General features: G+C 43.5%; 2 protein-coding genes across 6 annotated transcripts; both read left to right on the top strand.

Moving 5' to 3' along the window:
• The first annotated feature begins 3,676 nt into the window (after positions 1–3,676).
• LOC127771749 (NAC domain-containing protein 82) lies at positions 3,677–10,929 on the top strand. Of its 5 annotated transcripts, XR_008017196.1 has the most exons (10): positions 3,677–4,053; positions 4,135–4,281; positions 4,348–4,412; positions 4,540–4,609; positions 5,139–5,357; positions 5,542–5,685; positions 5,760–5,895; positions 5,980–6,231; positions 7,234–7,319; positions 7,432–7,476. XR_008017196.1 is itself a non-coding variant. In XM_052297682.1 (9 exons), the coding sequence occupies exons 1-8, from the start codon at positions 3,778–3,780 to the stop codon at positions 6,207–6,209; spliced, it is 1,287 nt and encodes a 428-aa protein (XP_052153642.1). In that variant the 5' UTR covers positions 3,677–3,777; the 3' UTR covers positions 6,210–6,231; positions 7,234–7,424. The 5 variants fall into 5 exon arrangements, 4 of the variants coding, with proteins under 4 accessions (XP_052153642.1, XP_052153641.1, XP_052153645.1 ...); XM_052297682.1 differs by lacking the exon at positions 7,432–7,476 and having other exon boundaries at positions 7,234–7,424; XM_052297681.1 differs by lacking the exons at positions 7,234–7,319; positions 7,432–7,476 and having other exon boundaries at positions 5,980–6,467.
• A 945-nt stretch (positions 10,930–11,874) lies between these two features.
• Positions 11,875–15,444, top strand: LOC127771754 (ras-related protein RABC1). Its single transcript, XM_052297691.1, has 6 exons — positions 11,875–12,180; positions 12,305–12,373; positions 13,690–13,755; positions 14,181–14,302; positions 14,466–14,594; positions 15,073–15,444. The coding sequence occupies exons 1-6, from the start codon at positions 12,021–12,023 to the stop codon at positions 15,178–15,180; spliced, it is 654 nt and encodes a 217-aa protein (XP_052153651.1). The 5' UTR covers positions 11,875–12,020; the 3' UTR covers positions 15,181–15,444.
• The last annotated feature ends 1,176 nt before the right edge of the window (positions 15,445–16,620 follow it).

Genomic DNA, 16,620 nt, shown 5'->3' with positions numbered 1-16,620 from the left:
AGGGAGTCGATGCCGGCGCCGTCGGCTAAGCTGATGGTGCGACGGGGGAAACTGCCCCAATAGATGGCTGGGCATCAGTGATCAAAGGTCGATAATTTGGAAAGACACCTCCTTGCAAATAAACTGGGCCTGCAGCCTGATGCTCAGCTATTGATCCATCGGCTATTGACTTCATCATGTTTCATAAGGTATTGACTAACACCCCAGACTGATTGATCAAAGCATGGTGCATAGCATAGTCGACCCGGTCTTGGAAATTATTGAAAAAAAATCTTGTGCCACATCACTATTCTGATTAAGATTTCCCCCTTGCAACCCCTGAGCACCATCACCTTGAACTCCATGCACTCCATCGCCTTGAACTCCATGGACCCCTTGAGAGTTGTCACCTTGACTACCTAGAGAACCGTCGGTAGCACCTTTGTCACTCAGTTGAGCCGAGCCATCTGGAGCTTGTTTCCCGTCTTCACCTTTGGAAGAACTGGTCCCAAGATCATCGACAACTACTTTTACTTTATACTTTTGAACCAATGCTCCCTTGCGGGTCTGCATGAATGAGTTTAAGAACTGATCCCGGGCTTGCTGCAACATTGCTTCAAAATCCTTCTTCTGCTCAGGTGTGAATTTCTCTGGATCGATGGGCACGACATTTCCATCATTGACGTCAGTCAACCCCAACTTCTGGATCTTTTCTTTAACAATGCTTGGGCTAGCCGAGGATGGCGACAGCGGTGGCTTCTCGGCCATAAGGAAGAATTGCTTGCTGACTTCTAATCGGTCCCACCAGGCGTGCCAAAAGCATGTTGATAGAAAACACGAGGCCTGGGAAATCTACTTAACTCCTGTGCAAGTCCAAAGCTCGCCTTCGAATGTATGAGCGTGCCAGTTGATTTGATCCTGTAATCAACAAGAAATAGAGACAAAGAATTCATGGTTAAATCTATAAATGATAGCCGATCGGCTAGGTGCCGATGACATATCATTTATCTTTGAGCCGATGTCATATATGAATCGATCGGCGGTTATAAATAGATGGTAAGGAACTAAATCTATTCGATCGGCTGTAGATATTAACGATATATAGTTCTTATATTAATATATAGTTAAATCAAGTTATTGGGATAAATCGGTCACCATGCCGAGACAATATAAATCACTTAGATCGAAATATATATTAATAACAGGATTATATATGTTTATAGCATAACCGATCAGATAGATCTAGCATGTATCGGCTAATACTCCGATACTACTTTATATAAAGATATCAAAACAAATATAATATACCAAACAAAAGCTTAATATACTTAAATGCAATAAGATCTTGACATAAAGGACGGATTTAACATGACATTGAAGCATATAGATCGAATATGGTTAAATCAGATAAGATCGGCTGAAACTCCGATACTACCCTAATCGGCAACCAAAGGACAGGCTAGAGATTGATATTCTAAGCACGACTTAATAGATCAAACTCAACTGATGCAGCATTAAGTATGAAAAGAAGAACAATATCTATACAATCAAGCCGTGGGTGTTTCATAAAGTGGTAGATATCTTATATAATCTAGGACAACGTCGCTATTTAACCTAATCAGCTGCCTTCTATTAACAGATGTTAGCCGATTGTAGGTTAGATGACGATATTGCCAAAGATTATGTAAGATATATGATAAGTTGACGGATTATATAGACAAGATTAGAGTGTCATAAAGATGGAAGCACTAATCTCGAGAACACAAGTCGTCATAACAAGTTTTACCTATTGTTAAAGATCGAAACCGATGCAGCTCAACCCAAAAGCAAGAACTCGTCGAAACAAAACTAAAGCAAAAAGGTGGCGATGCACCGAAATTGTATTGAACGTGTGTGTTAAAAATTACATAGGGCTCGGGGTCTATTTATACCCGAGAATTACAAGATATGTCCATACCGGACACGACCACTATCTCTAAGAAACTCTAAGATACCATAAGTCTTTGCGGCAGACTTTTGCCCAAACATATCTCTAAGGAAGCTACATAAAACATCCTAATTAATAGATGCAATTGCCTTCTCAGGACTCTATCCATGTGCGGCAATCATCTTGAAGCACCTCAATTCAACCCAATGTCATACACCAAATTATACTGTCAGAATCTGCTGCATCGGCTCACCTAGTCCGACTCAGACCCAGCCGATCCTAATCGTAGCTGATCTGGACTTCAGCCGATTCTTGCTCTGTTCTCGGATCAATCTCCGCCTTCGACTCCACCTTGATCTAATCTCCTTTTCCGATGTTGATATTACCAAATTTGGTCGTTAATATAAATGGAAAAGTGATAAACTACAAAGTTATAGATCTCATCAAGATCTACAACTTTTATATAAAGTTTATCTCCATCCAATGTCGTTTGAGATGTAGATCTGAGATTTTTTTAAAATGTGTTTTATATTTTGTAACGAATATTTGAATATCTAAAACATCTAAATGAAAAAGTTGTTAACTACAAAGTTGTAGATCTCCTTGAGCTTTACAATTTTGATATAAAGTTTTATTTCATCTGACTTTATATAGTATAATTTTAAATTGTAATTTATAGAGCTAACAAGTTGTGCTTAGGGATGGCAACGGGGCGGGGCGGGTGTGGGTTGGGCTGGAACTGCCCCGACCCGACCCCTGAACTCTCCACCCGGCCCCGGCCCCGAGTGGACATGCGGGTGCAAATCAGTCCCCGGCCCCGGCCCCTGCGGGGCCCCGCAACCCGACCGGGGCCCCGCAGTGAGTAACAACTCAATCAAATCAGCACAAAATCAAATCCCAGAGCTGGCTACTGCGCTTGTCCGGCTGTCCCCTTGCCGGCCCCGCACCTGTCCCCTCGCGCTCGCGGCTCGCCATGAGCAGCCGGACGCCGCGCCTCTGCGCCGCACGACCGCACCCTCGCCGGCCGACGCCGCCCTCGCCGCTCGACCACGCAGCCGGAGAGGAGAGCCGGAGGGAGAGCAGGAGGGGACAGGAGGGGAGGGGAGAGGGGCAGAGGGCGACCGACAACGGCGAGATCCAGAAGTTCACCGTGCACCCTAGCGTGCCGCCGCGCCTCCGCCTCTGCCTGGGTGCGTGATGCCGATGCGGACTGGAGGGGAGATGTTGAGATGGGGAGTTGGGGACTGGGGAGGCTAGGGTTTGTTCTTATCCCTCACTATTTTATTAGGTTGGGCCTTGTATGGGCTACATTTGAATGTTTAATATACACCCCTCGGGGCCCCGCGGGTCACCCGCGGGTGAACTTCCCCCCCCCCCGGCCCCTACCCGCAAAAATGCGGGGCCCCGGCCCCGCCTCCCCCCCGGGTGAGAAATTGTACCCGCCTCCGCCCCCTTAGGGATGGGTCCCCGCGGGGGAAATTGCCATCCCTAGTTGTGCTGGAAAATTTGCATTTAGGTTCCTTGCCGCTCTCTGGAAGGGTAATTTTTAAAAATCACCCTCCCAAAGGGCGGCAGGCGATTAGATTTGTAAATTTTTAAAACAAAAAATTATTTTTGTAAATATTTTAATAAAAAAAATGTATAAATAAAAAAAATTCTTCTACCGAATGCATGGGCTGCTAGGGCGTGTGACGAAGGCTTTTAGCCCATCTAGGCATCTACTAATAATGGGCCTCCGGTCGAATCCAGCTCTCTCAAGTAAAAAGGCCCACGCGCTGCATCGATTCCTCTCTGTCGGTTCGGTTCGGTCCGGTCGCCGCCGGCTCCGGTGATCCCCTCCGCTGCCTGCACGTCGTCTCCGGCGAGCGACCATGCGGAGCTCGCACCAGCCTCTCTGCACGAGGGCCCACCAAGCGGCCGCCCTCCTCCTCGTCGCCGCCACCTTCTTCCTCACCCGCCTGCTCGACCGGTCCCCACTCTCCGCTCCGCCGCCCCCCTGCGCCGCACCATACAGTCCCTGGCCGCACCGCGACCTCCGCATCTACGTCTACGCCGAGGACGAGGTCGACGGCCTACGCGCGCTGCTCCGCGGCCGCAACGACGACGTCACCGCTGCAACCTGCATCAAGGGCCAGTGGGGAACTCAGGTAGGTGTAGCAGCTACTAGTAGTTCTAGCCCTAACCAATTGCTCGAGCTACTGTACAAACCGCGTTTCGATGTCGTGCAGGTGAAGATCCACCAGCTCCTCCTCAGCTCGAGATTTCGAACATTTGACAAGGACGAAGCGGATCTCTTCTTCGTTCCCACCTATGTCAAATGCGTTCGGATGACGGGAAAACTTAACGACAAGGAGATCAACCAGACATACGTCAAGGTGGTAAAACCTTACCTTCACCTCACGCGCCTTCATTTCTTACCCATCTCCCCTCTCTGCTTGCAGGTTCTCAGTCAGATGCCTTATTTCCGCAGATCCGGAGGACGCGACCACATTTTTGTCTTCCCAAGGTTCCACCTCTTCTTCTTCTTCTTCTTCTTATTTGACTTCCTGTTAGTATGTTTACCCAAACAATAGCCACTGAAATCCTTCCAATTACCTAAAACCGGCACCGCCCTTGTTTTCTTGCTTGTGTAGTGGTGCTGGAGCTCACCTGTTTCGCTCATGGGCAACCTTCCTGAATAGGTCTATCATCCTTACTCCTGAGGTACACAGCCATTTTTGCATTCATCTTCTTATTTGCTTCGCATTTCTTAAGACAGAGTAAAGTAATGCTCCATATATCCCCAAGCATAACTTACCCAAGTTTTATTGGGTTTGCCTTCTGTATAATTGTTAATTGTTATATCTACGAAAAACATGCCCTTATTCAGAACTGTTACAACGATTGCTGCAATTTTGTTAAATCCCCATTAAATATTACCGCGCTTCAAATCCTTAACTGCGGGAGGATCAAGGCCCGTAATGCATCCTTAGTCCATCCCATCCAAATGTGCAGCGTATATGAGTCAGCTTGCTATAATATAATACGGCAGTGTTTTTCACAAATCCTAGCGTAGATGATAGCAGTTGCATGCCTTGGTCTAATTAAATTCTGTATCTTCAGATGTCCTCAATTTGTTTGCGAGTAATAAGTGGGTTCATGAGTGGTCTTCTAGTCTTCTGTTAACTCGACATGCAAGCAACTTCTGACATCTTCTTAACGAATGGTTCTATGTTCAATTTTTTTTTGTTAGGGTGACCGCACTGATAAACGAGGTATAAGCGCTTTTAACACATGGAAAGATATTATTATACCTGGGAATGTGGATGATTCTATGGTGAAGTCTGACAGGCTTGCTGTCAAACCGATCCCATTAACAAAAAGGAAGTATTTAGCAAACTTCCTTGGGCGTGCTCAGGGAAAAGTAGGCCGTCTCCAACTGGTGAAGCTTGCAAAGCAGTATCCTGACAAGGTTCGGCTTCCTTCTAATCTCCAAATGCAACTTAACATTTTATGATGGTGTAAGCCTTCCTCTGAATATGATCAGAAGTAGTTATGGCAGAAACTTTTTAATGGTGTAATTAACTTTAAGTGAATCAAGTGATGATAAAAAAAAGTTCATTTCTGATGTGTATTTGGGTTGTTCTTATGAACAGCTGGAGTCTCCGGAGCTGAAGCTCTCTGGACCAGACAAATTGGGAAGGATAGATTACTTCAAGCATTTGAGGAATGCAAAATTTTGCCTAGCTCCTCGTGGCGAGTCTTCATGGACACTTCGCTTCTATGAATCCTTCTTTGTGGTGAGCTCTTCCTCAAAAGGATGATAGTTAGTTTCAGTGCATACCTACAGTGCTCCTTACATTGTTGACTACAGGAATGTGTGCCGGTAATTTTATCAGATGAAGTTGAGCTTCCTTTCCAGAATGTGATTGACTACACTGAAGTATCGATAAAATGGCCTGCGTCCAAGATTGGCCCGGGGCTCCTTGAATATCTCGAGTCAATACCAGGTAGGCTCCTTTCCATTTTGTAATCTGTAGAAGAGTCAAGCCATGTAAGCAGTTAGCATGAGCGGGGTAAGCGGATGCATGCAGATGGAAGAGTTGAGGAAATGATTGGTCGCGGGCGGGAGATAAGATGCCTATGGGTGTATGCGGCGGATACAGAGCGGTGCTCGGCTATGAGCGCTATCATGTGGGAACTGCAGAGGAAGGTGAGGCGATTCCATCAATCCGCAGAAACCTTCTGGCTTCATAACAGGTCAATCGTGAACAGAGACCTGGTTGAGTTCCACGAGTGGAGGACGCCTGTCCCACTGCCATGACCACCACCACCCTTACTGCTCTGTACGTCTTGACTTGTCCTCTTTCTTTCCACTGGATTGTAGTAGTAGTAGTAAGTAATTTTTTTAGATAGAGGACGTTGAATGCAATTTTTGAGATAGAGGATGTTGAATTGCAATTTTTGAGATGTTAAACTTGTAGTACTGTTAAGTAATGATCGATGCGATGTACCGGCCGGCCCGCCCTCCCTTGTGAAATGAAAAGGCATTGATGATGAAAGGAATTGCTTCCAGCCCATATAACAAAGAAGTAGGCCGTAGGTGCGGCCCATAAAAGCCCAACAAGGCCCCAAGCTAAAGAAGAATGTAGAAGGGGCCTTGGGGGAGAGAGATTTGGGGGGGAGGAGGAGGAAGGGCGACGGCGACGGGAGCCGCCTGCCTCTCTCCGCTGCGCGCCGCCTCTTTCCAATTCCACCTCGCCGCTTCTCCTCGCCAACACACCAGCGTCTGCGTCTCATTCCCCTCTCCTCTCCTCTCAATCTCTCATCCCTCCCTTGTCGTACCGCATCCGCATCAGCACCACCATCTCCTCTCCGCGGCGGCGCCGCATTTCCTTCCCTCGCCGACCGCCACCACCAGCGTATGTCTCGTCTCTCCTCCCTCGCGCGCTCGTCGCCCATCTACATTGCTTCTTATGATGATTCTTGGTTGGATCTCTCCCGCACTACTTCGCTACTTAGGGTTCATTCTTCTCCCCTAGATATGCATGTATCAATATATGCCCGCACGCCGCGTGATTAATTTCGACCACATCATTTTTCCTACCTTTGCTCTTCGCCTGATAATAAATAGACTGTTCTAGTGTTGTTGCACATCATCCCTTCATTTATCTACTTCACTTCAAGGGGGCTTACATTTTACACTATCGCATTTTTATGCCATGCTTCTCTGTGTCAAACTACCGACCGGATGTCACATGTGTCTCGGTTTTCTTTTCCTATATGTTGGGTCTTTTCTTTTAGATCTACGCCCAGCTGAGGGATAATATCTAAATCATTTCATGCAGGGTTCCGCTTGCTCTTCAAATGACTCTTGACATCAGGAAGGATTATCTCTGTTTTCCTTGCTGTGGATGCTCAATAATATGCCAAAGTTGGTCTTTACCATATTTGAACTCATCTCGCTCTTCTCTCTTTGTTGCCCCCAACCAAATGTACTACTATTCTATCTATCTAACTGCAACCGTTTTTTTTTATTTCTTTAGTTCTTAGGCCAAGGTCTATTTGGATCTCGTTATGCTAGTATAGACAACGTTCCATTCTCCTTAGTATGGCCAAGACATCTCTTCCTCCTGGATTCCGGTTTCATCCAACAGATGTTGAGTTGACTGTCTATTACCTGAAGAGAAAATTATTGGGCAAACACTTACGGTGCAATGCTGTTTCAGAGCTTGATCTATACAAATTTGCCCCTTGGGATCTTCCAGGTATATTTACTCTCCCTTGAAAAATGTTTTCCAAGCTTTACCATTTCACTCCCTTCCAAGTCAAGACCTTTTTTGATCCACTTGTTTCTGTTGCATTAGTATTCTGCTGAGAATCATGTCTTTCCTCAAAGCAATGGCTTCCATTTGACTTTCTACGCATGCATTGCTGTTTGCTTAGCTCAGTTTTGGGCAACCACATGTTTTCATTTGAATGTAAAAACATTGTGCTTTGCAGGTCGCTGGCCTTTGAACTGCTCTTGTGATTTATTCTGTCTTGTTTAACTTGGTGCAGAGAAATCTTCGTTGCAGAGTAAGGATCGAGAATGGTATTTCTTTTGCCCACGTGATAGGAAATATTCTAGTGGGTCAAGAACGAACCGATCAACTGAAGCTGGGTATTGGAAAGCTACTGGAAAAGACAGACCAGTAATATATAATTCTCAGACTGTTGGGATGAAGCGAACTTTGGTGTTTCATCTTGGCAAGCCACCTCGGGGTGATAGAACTGATTGGGTAATGTATGAATACAGGCTGGAGGACAAGGAACTGTCTGCTTCTGGTGTTAAACTGGTATGATGTCCTTGATGTGGTTGTACTTTGTAGTAGTTTCAGTATCTGGCTTATGAAGTGGGTTACATGTCAAAAATCTAGTTTTCGGTATTTAACTAAGTTTCTTAAAGTGCTGCTGTAGTCCTTGTGCATTTCTTTTGGCAAATTTTCGTACTTAGTACATGGCAATTGTTCCTTACTCATGTGAAAAACTATAAAATGCACGTGTGAAAATTACGTGGATAACACAAGACATACATGAATATATGTGCACCATTTTTGCTGCCTTGTTTTGCATTCTTTCCTTTTCTTTTTTTTTTAAAAAAAGCATATATTATGTATATCCATTTGATCTAATGTCCTCTTTTCTGGTCCTTCCAATGTTTGTTAGATTACTTTGCTGTGCCTTACAGTTAACTGAATACATAAATAGGTATGGCTTCTAAACAACCTATTGCTGAATGCCTGTAACCTCTCTTTTCCCAGTACCAGTTCAACTGTCTTCAACTTATGATGAGATCCATCAACTTCTTTTACCATTTTAATCTTCAACATATGTGTAACTCTATTTATATTATATCGAGATTATATTTATGAGCTGCATCGTGAATAGCAAATATTGAAAGAAACACCAAGACAATGTCACAACCAGAGCATCGATATAGTTGATCCTTAAACTGAATTATAAGAATATAGAAAGCAAGGATATTTATTCTTCCTTCTGAGAAAAGATTATCACTTAAAGTGGTTATTTGACTGTTCTTCTTGATGTTTTAAGCAACCCCTTAAGAAAATTTCTACAGAAATATATTATCCTTCTCACCCCTTGTTTCAGGATGCTTGTGTTCTCTGCAAAATCTTTCAAAAAAGTGGTCCAGGTCCCAAGATTGGGGAACAGTATGGTGCTCCATTCAATGAAGATGATTGGAATGAAGCGAACGGGGAGCTATCCTCTTTTGCCTTTTCTGTGCCCCCTTGTGCGCTGGAATCAAGTAATGGCAGGTTAAACACAGCTGGTCAGCAGCTGGCTGTTAGTGATAATATTGGATCTTCTTTGGACCATTGTTCAGAAACTAATGACAAGATCGCTGTTGGTGGCTGTGGGACGACTAGTCCTAGCGTTCCTTTTGATACCATACATACCCAGCAGCTAGCTGAGATTATCAGTTGTTTCTCGACAGATCTTTTGAACTCCGTTAGTCGAGATGGTTCATTGGTAATTTGTTTTACAACACTCTCTTTTGTCGTATCTGCTGTTCAACATGCATTGACGCCATTGATGTGTAATTATATTTTTTGGGGGGTGGTTTAATGCAGCCTGACTCAACTGCTGACTATGATAATGACAATGAAGTATCGTCCGATGATGGTGAAGCAATATTTAATGAACTTGATGAACTTGATTCCCAATCAGATGAGAGCATTTCCAACCATTGTAACTCATGTGGTGAAGACTTGATTCCTCCTACGCTGGAAGTACTTAAAACTGAACAGTACTTGGAGCTGAATGACTTGTCCTTTTCTCTTGCCGATGATCCTGATCCATGTAACCTGCTGCTGACAACTAATCTATCTGATCAGAACCATCCGGAATTAGAGACCAGGTTTGAGCAGGGGTCTCTTGTTGACATCTGCAATACCACTAATGCTACTATATCCAATGCTGCCTGTTCAGCGTCAACAGTTGGTGATCATGTGACCTGAATCACAGGTTTGTTCGTTGTTGCTTAATTTAAGCTCATGATTGTCCTTTTCTCTGTTGTTCGCTCATTGTTGTTTTGCATGTTTAATCCCCTCTATTATATATAGGTATGGCTCCTATACCTATAGCCTGAACCAGACGGGGGTTCGTTCGCTCGCTGTTACTTGAGGCATGTCATGGTTCTTCTGTTTCCTGTTTATTGAAGTGCATTTTACAGCTCAAACAGGAAGGCGCTCAGATTATGAGATTGGGAGTTGCAGCTAGTTTGCGAAGATTCAGTTTGGGCCAATTCAGGAGAATTCGTGGTTCATGGACATTTCGCTTACCCTAGTTTGCGAAGAAGATTTTGTCACCAATAAGGGATCGGTACGAATAACTCGTTGGCGACGTTGGATCACTTGGAAGCCTGATTCTGGAGCGGACAGCCTTACATTCCTGGTGATCCCCTGAGCTTGTGTGGTGCTTACTGCCGTCCAAATTAGTACTCCTAGGCAGCTAGTAGGAATTTCCTTTTCTTTTTTCCTGTTTTACCTGTATGAGCGGTCTGTCTGATCATCTGATGTATGCTAACGTCAATAGCGAGTTACGCAGCAGCGTAGTACAAAGCTCAACTATTAGGCTAGATTAGAGAGAGACGGCGATGGTGACTTTTCGCAACGAACCTAGATTGAACATGTTGCAAACTAAATGTTGGCACAGCTAAATATTCTTAAAACCAACGACTAAATGTAATATGCGCAAATCTTTGACCATACCCATACGTTGCAGATGCAATTAATTAATGGAACCTTACATCTGATTTTTCACTGGACCCCTTTTTGATGAAGCGATGAATGTGGTGTGGCATATAAGTATATAACTATATAAGAGGAATAAGCACACTTTAGGTCGCTTAATTTTTCGTTGAGTCTAAAATTCGTCTTTAAACCAAAAAAACCAAATATAACGGGTCGTTCATTTTATAAAATCATATCACTCGAGGTTGTAGATAGTATGGTTTTGGCTGACGTGGCAAGCTAAGTTAGCGTGCGGGATCCACGTGGACCTCACATGTTAGTGACTAGCGCTTTTTTCATCCTCTCTCTCTTCCCTTCACCCCTCTCTTCTCGTGTCAAGGGCTGCACCTCATTCGCGTTGGTGGAGTTGAGGAACCCGATGGAAGCCGCGGGCGCTGCCCACATATGGTGGTGGTGTGACCTGGAGAGGGCAAAGTTCAGGGGAGGGAGGGAGGGTACGACGGAGACCAGCGTCAACGCTGATATGGTCCACATCCTGGTCATGACAACAATGGCAATCTCTGCCTACTGGAGCAGCTACTGGGTGGACTCGCTGTCAGACTTGTGGCCCAGCTTACTCGTCCGCTGGAAAATCCACGTCGACATTCGGATCTAGCGACCCTTGCCGTCCACCTTGGTGTGGTGATCCTTGTTCGAGCTTCGTTTCGACCCTAACCTCTACAACCACCTCTCTTGCCGTAGCCACCACCACCGCTTGCATTTGTTGTTGATCCCTCCCTCCTCTCCCATCATTTTGTTCCTGTTGCTGCCGACGAACATGAATCTGAAAGCGGTGCTCATCCTGGTGATGTTGGTGTTTGTGCGGGGTGGGGGGAGGGATGCGCCGGGCGAGCACCCCGGCACAGTCATAGGTGATATAAGGGAGAGAGAGGAGGAAGGGAGACAAGAGGGGAAAGAGAGGGGTTGGGTCCCATGGTTTTTTGTGACTTTAAGTGCCACGTTGACATTACATAGGCGCCATGTCAGCTGAAATCACCTCCAAACCATCATGGTGCCTTATCTGCACTGTTTTTGCGAGTTGAGGAACGCAGGCAGGATTAGTTTCAGGCTTGGCGATAAATTTTGAGGTACCTAAAGTGAACTTATTCCTATGATAGAAGTGGGTGTGCGTAATTGGGCCCCTGTAGGCAAACCCCAGGTCCGGTAGTCGAGTGCGGATGCAGAGGCAAACCGCAAACGCATCTTCTTTCTCTTCGTCTTCGTCTTCGTCTTCCTCTTTCCCTTTTCCAGCTTTTCTTCTCCTCCTCCTCCGCAACCAGATCAAACCCTAGATCAGATCTCATCCCCCCACCTCCGTCATCCCATACGAGGAGGTTATTATGGATTCTTCGTCTTCGTCGTCGTCCACCCAGGCGCAGAGCCCGCCGGATTTTGATTACCTCTTTAAGCTGCTCCTCATCGGCGACTCGGGCGTCGGCAAGAGCAGTCTCCTCCTCCGCTTCACCTCCGACTCTTTCGAGGATCTCTCGCCCACCATAGGTAACAGGGATCATCCCCCGGCACCTGCTTACTTTCATCTCTCGCCCGCTCAAAATTTATGCGCCCCCCCCCCCCCCCCCCCCCCCCATTTTTCTTGCTAATCGGGTTCGGATTGTATATTCAGGTGTCGACTTCAAGGTCAAGATGGTTAACACCGGTGGCAAAAAACTCAAGCTTGCCATCTGGGACACAGGTCCTAATTAAGTCTCAGTTTCAGTTCCAAATCATTCTTCTTCTTGTATCACGCATCACCATTATCACACTGCACTGATCACGCGGATCCAATATGACCCTGTTCAGATCATTTATTGATCCTCCTAAGCACGGGTCTCAAGTCAAGCGCCAGCTTAAAATAGCCAGCCCCCCATAGCTGCGGGAATATACAGCACCTGGGCTAACTGTTGATATTGAAGCTGCACTTAGTTTTCATCCCATATTACTATAAGTGGGTGGATTATCCACTTGAAATCTCTTTACTCGTCGTCTAAATGCTTATTTACACAAGACAAGTGCTGTCCCCAAAGGCTTACCTTTTTTTTTGTTAATTATTCTCATTACTCGGTAGAAAGTAAAGCACATCTGAGCTCAATGGATCCCAGACAACCTGTAACCTCTTCTTATTTGCAACTAAAAATCAAGCCTAATGTATCTACTCTTTTTTTTTACTTGTTTTATTACATCAGACTCAAACAGGCTCAATGCACATGATGTAAGCACTCTCTCTAGTTCTTGCATACTCCTAAATGGTATGGCTCCGTTTGTTTTTATTTTTCCTGCATGTTCAGGTGTAAACAATATAAAAGGTTTCTTTTGGGATGGCTATGGAAAACAGAAAAGCACAAGCAAGTTATTTCTCAAAAGTAGAACCCGATTATTCTTTAGTTATGTTTTTTGCTGTTGATAAAAGCGTAAGGAATTATTCTTGGGTAATTGATTTTAGGAAATTTGAGAATTTGCGATCTCTTGGGCCCTGTTTGGCACAACTCTGGATCCAAGATTTTTTGGAGCTGGGTTTTCCTAGCTCTCCACAAATCCATGGATCTAGATATGAGATTACGATGATAACATTTGGATGAATCATTCTGTTCCCATTTGAGATGAAATACAAAATTTTAAACCACTATAATTTAACATACAAACTTCAAATCCAGCTTTGATTGGAATCTGGAGCTGTGTGCCAAACAAGGCCTAGTATATGGTGATCTACGATTTTCCACCCCAAGTGTGTGAGTGGCAAGTTCTACATTGCAACTGCTAATGCAGTGGCAAATCCTCAAATTCTCATTTTATATATAATGGTATAGAATAGACATTCGATCTTGTTTATCTTCTTGTTTGCCTCACTGTTTTGAATAATTAAGCCATGACGTGTTTGTATTTCAGTCTGTTTTCTGAACCTCTGATTTTTTTTCTATACAGCTTGTCTCTAGAAAACATAAGTGTCTTTTAACACCCATAGCTACATTATTCTGTTAGTTTCTTATTTGGCATTGTGTACCTTTTCTGCAGCTGGACAGGAGCGATTTAGAACCTTGACCAGCTCATACTACAGAGGTGCACAGGGTATTATTATGGGTAATTGTCTTCAGCCCCATCTCTGCGGATGCTTGCTTCTGTTTGCAGCATTGAAGGAATCTTCACTACTCCCATTTCTTTCTATAAGTCTTGTAGTTTCTTCAAAAAAAAATTCCAAAATATAGGTCTCTGTGTAAATGTTTTTACTTCTACTCCTTGTTTACTCTCATTTATAACAGACTCTCTTACATTAATAACAAACAATTGACTAATAATCAGACAAAAAAATCACTAGCCATCACCTCTCCCATTCCCAAGATATTTAATTCTGTGTAGCATGGTCATTTTAACCATCTTCTCTTTATTCCTTACTCATATTTTTTGTGCCCCACTCAAAATAAGCCTTATAGAAGGAAATGGAGGATTGTGTTTTAATCTTATCGAATATCAAGATATATCTTGATCAGTGCAAATTGATTTCTCAGTGTACGATGTCACTCGACGGGAAACATTCACCAATCTTTCTGACATATGGGCTAAGGAAATTGACCTCTATTCTACAAACCAGGATTGTATTAAGATGCTTGTCGGAAACAAAGTTGACAAGGTAATTATTATATGCTTCAGTTCTACACTTTCTTCTGCTCTTTATGCTTCACTGAAGTTCAATCCCATTCTAATTATGATGTTCTTCTGCATAGGTTTCTTTTTCTATGTATTGTGTTCATGTTTTTACTACACATCTAAATATAGCTGCTTGGTTTTGGCAGGAAAGTGAGAGAGCTGTGACAAAAAAAGAGGGCATTGAATTTGCCAGGGAATACGGGTGTTTATTTCTAGAATGCAGTGCTAAAACCAAAGTGAATGTTGAACAATGCTTTGAGGAACTCGTCCTGAAGGTATGCAATATAAACAGATTTGCTTCATTTTGATTCATACATGGCATGCTTTATTCTTTTGTTACATGTTGGACCGTGAAATTACTGCTGAGAGAAAGTTGACTTTATATATTTGCGGTGCCATAGCAAATGATTGATTGGATGTTCAGGGTTTGCTTGCTCATGCTTGATAGTGGACTGGCGGTGTTTTAGTGTTTGTCTCATCTGTTTATTTTTTGAGAGAACCAGTAGTAGTTCGCATCATACTTTTCATAAGCGGAACCATCTTACAGATAAAATACACATTGCAATATGACAGCAATTTTCATATTCAGATTTGTAGAACATATTTAGTAGAACACTTGTCACAAAAATTATACATTATTAAAAGTAATTATGTCAAGTTTGTTAGTTTGTTACAGAGCTGCTCTTGATAGATACAATTTATATGTGGGATGTGGAGCTCTGTTAATGATATGCATATGCGTTCATGATGCAGATATTGGACACACCAAGCCTCTTGGCTGATGCTTCCTCAGGTGCGAAGAAGAACATCTTCAAGCAGAAGCCGCCAGAAGCCGATGCTGCCGCTAGCAGCTGCTGTTAACATGCTGGTGATGCTAATCTGGGCTCCTTGTTGATGAAATATTGGTTGCTGAAAGTGATAAGCTTGGTTTGTGTCGATTTGTTTTTGCTTTCTGTATATTTCCATGTTGAACCGCCCACCCCAATGATGCATACAAAAAAAACATATAGTCTCCATTACGTCAGCAGCTATATAATGTATTAAGTTCAATTTACTGAATATCTACGAAAGGATGTTTCCTCTTTTATTGTTAGTGTTGTTCAGTGAAAATATGTTTCACTTTCATCCTCATGTAGTCTCTCTACTGGTCTCGAGCTCGAATGCCTGAACGCCTGATGGACTCGACACGTCCGCCTTAAGCAGGTCCTCGTTTCATCATGCTCGGTAGCATCATGCACTCTTTTTTTTTAAGAAAAAGAAAAATAATGGAATGAAATAGTGGGCTTGTTGACATTGCGAATGTGCTATTCTATGCTAGTAGGAATGAATTAGTCACTGGCGGCTGATTTTGTAGTGATTGGTGGATGAATCGGCTATTTGCTGAACGTACGTCACCGTCCGTGAGTCATTTGCTGCGATTGATAGCTAGCCTAATGACTCCCAAATTTGGCAGTCCAATTTAGGCAATTTGTTGTGTTTCCTTGCATAGATCCGAGTTTGGTTCTAATAGAATAGCTTGGAGAAGTATATGTGGAATAAGTGGTATGACCGATTTGATTGAATCACTGAATCCTTAACGATCAATCAAATTGTTCTTTTACCTTTACATTTGCTCATGCTTTTTTGTCAATTTAGACCGTAAATCATTCGTCTTTGCTGTGAAAGTGAGAAATCATTTGTTGGTTTCTTTGTAAACTAGGATAAAAACAGTTCGAAAAGTTTTCCCTTTTTAGTTGCATTCTTGGAAACAGAAAGTGTCAATCGGAACTTTTTCGTAAAGTTTTATAAACAGAAACAAAAGCGGAAAGACAGAAATCCAAGAAACCAAAAACAATTCAAAAACAAAAAAAAAGGGAGGATTCTATGAGCTATTAGTGGCTGGGGTATATGGGGGTATATGGTTGGTTACAATTGAACAAACGCTGCGATGGTATTTTGGTGTAGCGTAACCTGCTGCGGATCTGCTCCTACTCCTACGTATGATGATCCCTCCAGGTGGTGGTGGTGTGGTGCGTGGGGTGGCGTATATGTTGGCACGGGTCACGGGACGACCGGTCACGGGTCGCTGGAGGACAAACACCATATGGCCTCACCTGCATCAGTGCTAGCTAGCACTAGTTGTGTTAATCAACCCGTCTCCACTAGCTGTGTTAATTAATTATTATATATTTTTTACTTTTTCCTTCACAAAATATAAGCAAAATATAAGCTTATATTTTAAGACGGATGTAGTAAGTTTTAAAATAAAATTATTTTTCACCCATCCCCGTATATCATCAAAAAAGAACACATCAACAGTTA

Source organism: Oryza glaberrima, chromosome 4 (genome assembly GCF_000147395.1).
Source record: "Oryza glaberrima chromosome 4, OglaRS2, whole genome shotgun sequence".
Taxonomy (NCBI): domain Eukaryota; kingdom Viridiplantae; phylum Streptophyta; class Magnoliopsida; order Poales; family Poaceae; genus Oryza; species Oryza glaberrima.
Note: the sequence above shows the minus strand (reverse complement) of the source record. Positions and strands in the feature narration are given on the sequence as shown.